General features: G+C 37.0%; 1 protein-coding gene across 1 annotated transcript; it reads left to right on the top strand.

Moving 5' to 3' along the window:
- The first annotated feature begins 1060 nt into the window (after positions 1 to 1060).
- Positions 1061 to 4750, top strand: LOC149925167 (transmembrane protein 19). Its single transcript, XM_090160968.1, has 6 exons — positions 1061 to 1212; positions 1278 to 1388; positions 1456 to 1593; positions 1690 to 1944; positions 2012 to 2227; positions 2295 to 4750. The coding sequence occupies exons 1-6, from the start codon at positions 1119 to 1121 to the stop codon at positions 2456 to 2458; spliced, it is 978 nt and encodes a 325-aa protein (XP_090017094.1). The 5' UTR covers positions 1061 to 1118; the 3' UTR covers positions 2459 to 4750.
- The last annotated feature ends 6256 nt before the right edge of the window (positions 4751 to 11006 follow it).

Here is an 11006-nt window from a genome sequence, read left to right as displayed (position 1 = left end):
ACAATAGTGCCTCTATTTCTTTTCTATCTCTATGGAATTGACTCCTAGAAGACACCGAGGAAGGCACGTGACCAAGAGCGCGAGCTCTCTTAGCATTTTAGTACTAAGTGCTTGACCTTTCCGCAGGCCGTAGTCTTTAGACACCATCTGTTGGTGACTTTTAAAGGGCAACGCAAGCTCTGTGGCAAAAAAAAAGAAAAAGCACCGTGCTTTTTAACCCCATACACCCCCACTCGGTACTAGCGAGAACACGCAGAGTTTACCGTAAATTTCGCACTTTGCATACATATCACACAAATGCCAGCTCACTTGCGTTGCCCTTTAATATAATTTTTAAGCAGGCTGGAGACAATGGCTCTCGCGACGATAGCACGAGCTTTCTTACCAATAGCGTTTCTGCTAGCTGTCACCTCCGTATTCACTCCCTTTGAAATATTTTATCTAGACCTTTATATACGTTTCCTATATCTATGTCTATGACCGTAAAGGTGAAAAATTTACATTATTTTAACAAGCACTATATTAACAGTGACTTGCAGGTCCTGACTCTCGGAAATATTACTTCTTGGCGATTTCCTTGGATGATGATTTATTGAAGCGTCTGTTTAAAAAGAAAGTTATGCGAAGCGTCTGCTCAAATTTGAAAAATTCAGGTACTTATTTCTAGCCTAAAATGATTATCCTGTGACGTTATCTTCCGTTTTCGCGGCACCCTTAGACGGAAATGTTTTCCTTTTACATTTAGTTTGTGTAATTTTCATTTTGACAGTGGGTATAGTGATCCCTAAAAGCAGTTGTAAGTTGAATTTTGACTGCATTTGAAAACAACCAGTTTTGATTATTGACTGAGATTGATGTTAACCACTTTAACGAACCAGATTATTATAAATTTTTATACTAAAGTGTCAAGGAGACAATTTTCAAATCCTCCATCGTGGCTCTTTGTAATTTATGTTCACGCCGGTTTCCCCCTTTAAAACAGAAAAATAAAGATAGCGTGGTAGGTTTTAATACTATTAATTACCACACAGGTACTTCCACTTATAAATACTAAATATAGTTATAATAGATAAATGCTCGATGAGAAAAGAACCAATACTTAGAAGGCTACTGAGGCAATGATTCTCATCATAACATTAGCCTGTCTTCTGCCTATTTCCTTCGTAGTGTGGGCTGTAACCTTAGTATTATCGTGGCTTCGTCCAGATTCAGGTAATGCTAAAAAATTAAATAAAAATTTCCATTTGTTTTATTAAATAACATTTTAATTGGTTTAGAGTATGAAACAGCTTCTCCATTACGATGTGTTCTCTCAGTTATTATACCCTTGATCATAGCTTTGTGGGGCCTGAGGAAGAAGAGTTTAGACACAAGCGGAGCTGTAGCAGGTAATATTTTGTTAACAGAAGCTGGATTGTCCTATAAGTTAATAATTTTTAATGTCCCAATATTTAGGAATTGTAGTTGGATTTATTCTCACAATCAGCAATTATGCATTCTTAGCTTCTTTATTTGCATTTTTCATTTCATCTTCCAAAGCTACAAAGTTCAGAAGCAAGCAGAAACGGAGTTTAGAAGATGACTTTAAAGAAGGTAGGCCTAAATTTTAAGGAAACATTTAAATTATGGGCGGAAAAGAAATTAGAAGCTCAGCTTTGTCAAATAGCCACTAAGTATTAAAATATTTAGGTGGACAGAGAAATTGGATTCAAGTTATTTCAAATGGAGGAGTTGGAGCTCAGATGGCAATACTTTATATGCTTGAAAAAGGATTAACTGAATGTACAATAGATTTTCAAAATGATTACACAGCCTCCTGGTTTTCTATCGCTGTCTTAGCTTCTTTAGCGGGTGCGAATGGTGACACGTGGGCTTCAGAAATAGCTTCCGTTTTAACGAAGGGAGATCCAGTATTAATTACTTCCATGAAACGAGTTCCTAAAGGTAATAAGCGTTTACATTGTCCTGAAAAATTATATAATCATTTATTACAAGGTGTAAATTGTCTTAGGAACAAATGGTGGAATTTCTTTTCTTGGATTAGTCGTTAGTCTGTTAGGCGGGACTTTTGTTGGACTGGTGTATTACGTGGCCTTAATTCTTTGCTTAAATGAGGATGTGCTTAAATATAGCCCGCCACAGTGGCCCTTGATTCTAATAGGTAGTTTGGCAGGACTTTTTGATTCCGTGTTGGATTCCTTACTCGGTGCGACGCTTCAATTCTCAGGTGAGATTGTAAATTTTCTAACAGGTGATGAAGTTTTACTAGCAAATTTTTATTCCCTTTGCTGCAGGTATCAACAAAAGAAGCGGAAAAATAGTAGAGCAACCTGGGCTGGGTGTGAAACGCATTAGCGGTGTGGCTTTTCTTGACAATCATTCTGTAAATCTACTCTCAACACTTGCATCTGCGATTTTGGTTCCTTACATGGCCATTTGTATTTGGAACCAACTTTAATAACGACTGTTTATAAAGTAATTGCGGCTTAAAAATATTTTAAAAGGGCCTAAGGAATTACGTAGAGATATTAGGCTAAGAAAAATGTTAGCCAAGGATTAAGAAATGTTAACTTAAATACTTTAACAAATTGGCAAAAGCGTTATTTGGGAAAAACGTGGTACTTTGACTAACACTCGCCTTCCAGGTGAAATAGTTAAGACGAGTCTTAAGACATGTTAAACATATTTAATAAATGTAAACTAGGCTTACATAATGTTAAATAAGGCATTAGAGAGGACTAACAATTTATCAAAAGGAAGCTGGCTGAGGTTTCGCTATTGAGAGCAAAAATGTAGGCCATGTATTTAAAATCGACGAAACCTCAAAGTATTGCCACGTAGCTACAGATGACAAGATGCATATTTTTATATAAATACGATATACAAGATTTTAATAGTTAGTGATAGAACATTGGAAAGAATACTCTCAGCTGAGCTCGTCTATTTTAGCTATGATCAGATGTATATAATATACCTCTTAAAGAGAAGTGTTCATCTCTATCTGCAGAGGCGGACTGAAGGGTTGTGGCGCCTGCTTCAAAATTTTCATGCCATTAATAAAATGAAATAGGGATAAATATTCATTTATTCTTTATATATTACGTTGTTGGTTCGGTTCTACTGAGAATTATATACTGATTCAATTCCCAACAAAATCCAGATAAGTTCTGTCATTAAAAATGTTAAAAACTAAATTCTAAGCGCACATAAATTTGAAATGTCAAACCCATCTTAATTAACTGTCAGCTCTATCATTGCCACATGTATTATGAAAAGGCCCCGGTTATTAGAGATGGCCATGAATCTATCCCATTCTTAACAAAAAAAAGCGACTTTAGTGTAGAGCGTGGTGCCATCTATGGCAAAGGAAGCTAAAATTCAAAATAGTCAAATGATTACGTTGTCAGAGAGCCACTGTAGAGTATTATATTTAGATAAATTATACTCTATTTAGTGGGCTTTAACCTAAATTATATATCCCATGATAAATTTGCTGTAATTTATGTTGTTGGCCAATTTACAAACGATCCAATCCACGCAAGGGGTAAATATAAGTACCCGCCTTTTGGGTTAAAATATAGCTTAACTATCTTGTTTTGATTACGACGATAGCGACATCTGTTGAAAAAAGAGCTACTTCACGTCGAGCCGACACTTGCTTTAGAAACATTTGAATATATGAAATCAGAAGAAAATAGGGGGAAGTACGCTTCTAGTCAGCTTTGGAAAGGCGTCACTTTTCACGAATTTTCGCGCCCAAACGGTTTGGCGGGAAATCGCGGATGAATACATCGTTTAAAAAATCAATTTTTCTTAAATTGAACAATTGTAACATATTGTCCTTCTCATTCTCTGCAAATTGAGCTAAGGCGTATTTGCTTTCGTCGTTTATAGCCGTGTTGAATGAAAACAAAAGTGGAACTACTTTTTCAGTTTGATTTATTATGCGTAAAAAGGCGTTTTCGTGGGTCACACGACGACTTCTACGGCTCTAAGCTACAGATACGTACTTCCCCTATTTTCTTCTGATGAAATGTATATATTTGAAATAAATTTTATTTAGACCTCTAGAGTGGCGCCGGGTTCAACTTCCCCCTATCGGCACCCCTCTATACATCTGCTATTTTAATTTGCTTGAAACATGCACCTGCTGATTTTTCAAAATGTTTCTTTTTATTAAAACAAACTTATGGTGTCGGCCAAAGGCCTTAGACACTAACAAAATATGTTTCTTAAGAAAAAATATTTGGGAGGCAAAATCAGTTGTGGCTCTCTGCATGGATTAAATAAGTAGCTTCGCTAAAGGATATTCCACGAGTCGAGATAACATGGCAGTGCAAAGCTGGCGTTGGGTCGATGTAATTTAGCTTTCATTCCCCCACTCCTTCAGCCCTTTCACTAGCCAGGGGCAGCCGGATATTAGTTTGTAGCGCCACCTAATTATTGTTTTAAAGTATCACCCGCGTTTGTCGTATTCGTCTGCTATTTTTGGGAATATCACTAGCACGCCGGTTTGTTTTCCCCCTGGACAGAACTATAAAAATTATTAACATCCGTTTTGCCGACAGGTGGCTACGTTACAGGGTATTTTTGCGTTTTTTCGCACGTGGAACATCCTCTACTACTATTTAATCCATGCTCTCTGAAACATTAAACAAGAAAATTGGTGTATACTTATTTTTGGATTTTAAGTCATTAGGCGGAGTAATACACTTATTATTATGGCCAAGATGGATACTTTTCCTGTAAGAGATATATCATAAACTTCTGCTATAATATAATTTTGAGAATTTGTAACTATGCATAAATGGTGTTGGAGTAAATCTGTTATTTGTAAAATGACAATGTTATATTGTTATTTACAATAATCAAAACGAAAGGAAGATGGCTTTTCTTTGGCTATTTTTACATTTGAAATGTGCTCATTGTATGAATGTTTGTTACGTAGTTGATATTAATAGTATTTATTCGGAGTTTGATTTAAAGCTATATCAAATTAAGTCATTGATGGATTGTCAAATTGTGTTTTTTTTGTCTTTCATTTAATTTATTACTCTTTTGTGATACTTAGAAGACATTTATAAAAATATTAATCTAATTGTTTACTGGGAATACAGTTGTTGAACATTTTAAAACAAGTGTTTTTATTTATTAAATAACTCCGAACTTTGTTGCTAGAGGCCTGCGCCGATCTGATATGGGTCGGCGGCGGCGTTTGACCCAAAATATACCGGCGTTTAGGCCTACGGCGGCGGCGTCTTCGGCGTGGCTAAAATGACCGGCGGCGGCGGCGTACGCCGGCGTTTGTATAAATTTTAGAGCTATTTCTTGTAGCGACAGTTTAAAAAACACGCGACCAGAAGGGCAAGGGCAAATACCAACTCGTACTAGTCCTTCCATGGACTAATTAATGTACTTCGCACAGAGACGCGCCTTTCCCGAATATTTGTTTCGGGCGATTGTTAAATATGCGCTCTAGCGGCGGAGTTAGGAACTAACTAACTAATGATAACCCGGGAAAAAGGAAAATTGGTGAGGGGAGGGAAAATACAAATGTAGCTCAGCAGCTGAAAAACACGTGGGACTGGCTTAATTTGTAAAACGTTTGTTTTAATGTGTTAATGTGTGAAGTACATTAATTAGTTCATGGTCCTTCCGAGGTAGACCACTGGCCTGACGCCAAACGACCTCCAAAATTATTCGCAGTTATGCCGGGTCGAAATTCGGTTGAAGGCTCGATATTGGCTTTTTATATTTTTGGTTGTGCTCCACGATAACTCTCTGCAGTGGCGTAGACAAGGAGGGTTCAATGTCAACCCCCTGGGCCTACCTTGACTATACTAAATTGAAACCCCCTTCTCGACACCCATCTTAATCTTAACATTCTTGGACCCCCTTTGACGAAATTCTGGCTACGCCACTGACGCTCTGAGCCTTCCAATCAGAAATAAATCCGAGTTACGAATAATATCATTTTTGCTGCCGAAGGTTATCACCGCACGGTGAACATACATATTGCTATTTTGAGATGTTATTTTCCATTTAAATAGAATTTAAGATATTATGATGTGATTTTATAAACGTATTGGACGTCTAAAATGCAGTATATCAAATGCTTCATTTATTGAATTTCAAGTAAAAAATTATTATCAGTCTCGGATTTTCTATAGAGGTAACCTGCCCGATGGCGTGGATCCCATGGACCGTTCACGAAGTGGGCCTCCGTAAACAGGGTAGCGTTATAGTTGTTAAAGCTGGAACCCTTAGTCTTCTAGCAACCAAAAAATATTAGACCCAGTCCGCCACTGATTATTATAATGCAATTTTAGAAAACATCGATAAACCAAGCAACATTTAAATTTAAAGATAATTAAAATGTGGATAAGCCTTGGTTATATTAGTGAAAATGCTATTGCTCTGCGTCGACCGAAATCCGAAAACCAAAATTTGACGTTCGACGTCGTGTTCCAATGTAGTTATTTTCGCGTAAATGAAAACCAAGCTTAATATACCAAAAAAAGTCTATAAAGAAAAAAAACGGCGGCGCGCCGTTCTTAGTATCGGCGGCGGCGGCGTGCGCCGATTTCCGAACAATCGGCGGCGGCGCGATCGGCGCGTTCAAAATTATCGGCGGCGGCGGCGTTTAGCGGCGGCGCAGGCCTCTATTTGTTGCGCATTGACATAGTTAAAGTGGCCCCCTAATAAACAATTTTGGGAGATTTTTTCTCTACATTGGCGCTATTTTACGTCACTTGGTCGTGTAATAGCTCCATTGGAAAATAACCTATTTTAGAATTCGTTTATATTTCACATTATCGAACTAGTTTTTCAGGTTTAAGAATTCGCGCCTTGGCGTAGGCACTTATTATTGGTAGTAATCTAAAAGAAGTTATTTTACTCATATAAAGTTAGATTACTAGTTACTTGCACTAAAGTACTTAAAATAAAGAAGATAATACAACAAGAGTTAAAATTGCACATGAGATTTTATTTACCAAAATTAAAAACCCGACTAATTTCAGATTGCTCCCTGATAAAATTGCGTATTTGCAGCTGTACAGTCTGTTACAAAAGTCTTCGACAAAGGAAGTTTTGCATTTTTATTAAATTTTCTCGAAACGTGTAAACGAAAGAAAAATTAAACCAGAAGCAATTTTTTTATTTCCTTTCACGTGGAGCGACACTTTCTCAATGTGAATCGACCGCCCTGAATCCGAAAATGCCAGTTTCAGGGGCGTAACTCCATTATTAAAAAAGTTGTCAAAAACGACATCTGGCGTTACCGCCGAAACTATTGTCGCTTTGAAAAAACCAATCACCCCACGTGAAAAGAAATAAAAAAATATTTAAAATTGCTTCTGGTTTCATTTTTCAATCGTTTACACGTTTCGAGAATATAAGAAAATTACAAAAAATCCCTTTGTCGAAGACTCTTGTAACAGACTGTACATTGCATAGAAAAATTCTTCGGTAATTGGTCAGTACATTTCGAAAGTTTCAGCTCGGTATCTCGTGGAAGTTTTAAGAATTTTTTTTAAAGTGACGAATAAAGTACGTGGTATCGTAAATTTTAAAAATCATAATGACCACGGTGTGGGAAACTTAGAATAACTATTAAAGGGCAACGCAAGTGAGCCGGCAAAAAAAGAAAAAGAAGCAAGCTTTACATCCACCCCCCCTAAATAATAATTTTTGAAAGGGTTGTTAAAGTCCAGATACAAGAAAACTTTTGTATACAAATCAAATTATGATATATTAAAAGAACAGACATGTAGCGCCACCTGTAAATGAAGTAGCCACCAGGTGGCGCTATCATCTAGAAACTTATATTTTTTAAATCCTCTAACCAAAACAAAGCCAAATATGTATATATTATATATGTAAATATGCTGTAGATTTTTAGCCACAAATTTGGTCTCTCATCACACTGTACAGCAGTTTTTCAAAAGCCAATACTTTTTAAGTTTTGTAGAAATGGCAGAAAGGTTTATCGAATCTGACCGTATAGATGGCATGTTAGTCACTGCGCTTGCGCACACCGTATTACTGAAGTGGTGTATTACTACTCCAACTTGGTTTAATTTACCGGTGTTTTATTGCAGTCTGCGAGGGGCTAACCACTTTTGAAATCAGGTGTACAAATCAGCAGTAAAATCAGTGAAATCTCGTCAAATCAGTAGCTTTCATAACGTTAAATCAAAAGTGAAATCACGTGTAATCTGAAATCAGGTGTACAAAATTTGCAACAGTGGATAGCCCCTCGGCAGTCGGAAACCATCGCTACCCAATCTTTGGCTCGCCATTGAAACCTAGTTAGTGGCTAAAGCAGACGGTAATAGTTTTCCTCATCGTGATTGTAAATTTGACTTTATAAATAATGATACTTGCTGTTTAATTTAAAGGGCAACGCAAGTGGCCATGTAGGGGGGCGCTTGATACCATAGAAATTGGAATTTCTAATCGGCGCGGCAAAATTTCAAAAATCATTCTAGTTATTTATTCCGATTTCTATGGTCGATACTGACTGCATCCACTCCCCATAAAGAAACGCCACACGAGAACAGTTATCTGCATGTTTTGCAACAAACACTTTAAATTAAAAGTTATTAATACTATTTTATATTGGTACCATAATTTCTATTGTGGTACTATAATTATTTACCCATTGTACAAAAATTCGATAGGAAAAATCTGGCAACGCTGATCGTGGGTCTTATTATCATTTGTGGCGATGGGTTAGCCAGGATTCCCGTCGTTTGGTCCGTCCCCCCCCCCCCCTCCCTTTAAAATTTACTTTTCCCTAAAGTTTCCAGCCAGAGAAGATATTGCAAAGGTATCTTACAATAGGTTTGATTGGTAAGTAATTAAGTATTGAGAAAAATGTAAACCCCCTTCTTTGTAAATATGGCCCCTCTTGTTATTTTAAAAGTGTCCTTAACCCGGGTTTCTCCAACATGAGAAATACGCTAGTGACGTACTTATTTTGTGGAAAGTTTTGGGGAAAACGACTTGTGCGCGAAGGACGTGATGACGTCCGAGGAAAGGCCATAAAAAGGCCTGGTTCCCGTCAAAATGGGCAGAAGTCCTCAAGAATGTCGGTGGACTGGGTAGAGTAACTTTCCGCGAAAATCGGTCTCCAAATCAATGAGAGCCCGGAGCTGCCTTGATGGTCATCAGCAAGTCACGTTTCCGTTCTTCGCCGGACGTCTCAGACCTCTCGACGCAATTACTTTTGGGACTTCAATAGGTCAAAGAACGCCGGGATCAAATGAACTCCTCGAAGCCATAGGTATCGTTTCGAACTCCTTCGCCAATACCGCAATCATAGACTAACCAAACCCAGTTTATGCACAATTATTACCGCTTGCACTGGCCAAAATGCAATATTATATTGTTTTAATCTTTTGGTCAGGATTAATTTTTAAGTTAATTTCAGTATTGTATGGAATAACTCGTTCAATCATTTCTTTGGTAATCTCTAATCCGTTAGGTTATTTCTTATTTCGACAAATAAAATCCCTAGACAATTTTAATTTTAATTTAAATAAAACCAATAGACAACTTAATGATAATCTATTCTAAACTAACTAAAAAATGGCGGCAAGATTGCGGCCGCTACGCTACTTGTTGCCGCCATTTTTCCGAATTTTCCCGCCGAGCGCGCACTAAGCTTCTTACAAGGATGCTGGCGCGTTCATCCCTCCTACTTCGCCTCCCTTCCTATCCTCCTTGACCCCATCATATAACTTAAGCGATTACCCGTGTAAACTAGGGGTGTGTGAGTCTTGAGGTTAGATTTACTTTAAATTGTTCCTTAATGGACGCTTCAATAAAAGATACTTGGTTTCTACTCCCATCTCCAAATTCATCTGGGAAGGTGCTATTTCCGGTCGGTCGGTTAAACGGTTAGAATGGCTAGCCAAAAAGTCATATTTAAGCCAACGGACGTTTCAATAAAAGATACTCGGTTTTTACTCCCTTCTCCAAATTCCTCTGGGAAGGAACTATTTCCGGTCGGTCGGTTAGAATGGTTAGCCAAAAAGTCATATTTAAGCCAATTGGAGACGCGTTTTTGCCCTCATGAGAATTTTGCGTCAGAAAAGAAATGCGTCGGCTCACGTGTATAAGGAGCATACTAATGTTAATTTTCGATAATATATTTTAAGGTGAAATATATAATGTTACTAAAATTAAGTATAAGAAGATAATATTATTATTATTATCATCCTCTTATGGTATAAATAATTAAAATTATACGGAATATTTTTATATTACCGGGCAATTTTAAGGCTTCTCATGGAGGCAGAGTTAATTCATTTCGTATAAAATTATCTTTCGGAAAAAGATGAAAACTTATTCCTTTAGAACTAAACGTATTACTTTTGCAGTACGGTATGCAACAAGTGTTTTCTTTTAACCAGGTAACTTTTTTTGGCATGTTAAGGCTTAGCAAAAAACCGATGTTATGTTCGAGAAAAGTTTCTAGCTTTCTAATATTTCAACAAGCACTATATAAATAGTAACTTATGAGTCCTGGCTGTCGGAAATATTACTTCTTGCCAATTTCTGGGAAGATGTTTTATTTAAGCGCCTATTGTAGACGCGTTTTTGCCCTCATGAGAATTATGCGTCAGGTAAGAAACGCGTCGGCTCACGTGTATAAGGAACGTACTAAAGTTAATTTTCGATAATATATTTTACAGTAAAATATATAATGTTACTAAAACTAAATATAAGAAGATAATATTATTATTATCATCCTCTTATGGTATAAATAATTAAAATTATACGGAATATTTTTATATTACCGGGCAATTTTAAGGCTTCTCATGGAGGCAGAGTTAATTAATTTCGTATAAAATTATCTTTCGGAAAAAGATGAAAACTAATTCCTTTAGAACTAAACGTATTACTTTTGCAGTACGGTATGCAACAAGTGTTTCCTTTTAACCAGGTAACTTTTTTGGCATGTTAAGGCTTAGCAAAAAACCGATGTTACGTTCGAG

This window comes from Leiobunum rupestre, chromosome 10 (genome assembly GCF_980474605.1).
Source record: "Leiobunum rupestre chromosome 10, qqLeiRupe1.1.hap1, whole genome shotgun sequence".
NCBI lineage: Eukaryota > Metazoa > Arthropoda > Arachnida > Opiliones > Sclerosomatidae > Leiobunum > Leiobunum rupestre.
Note: the sequence above shows the minus strand (reverse complement) of the source record. Positions and strands in the feature narration are given on the sequence as shown.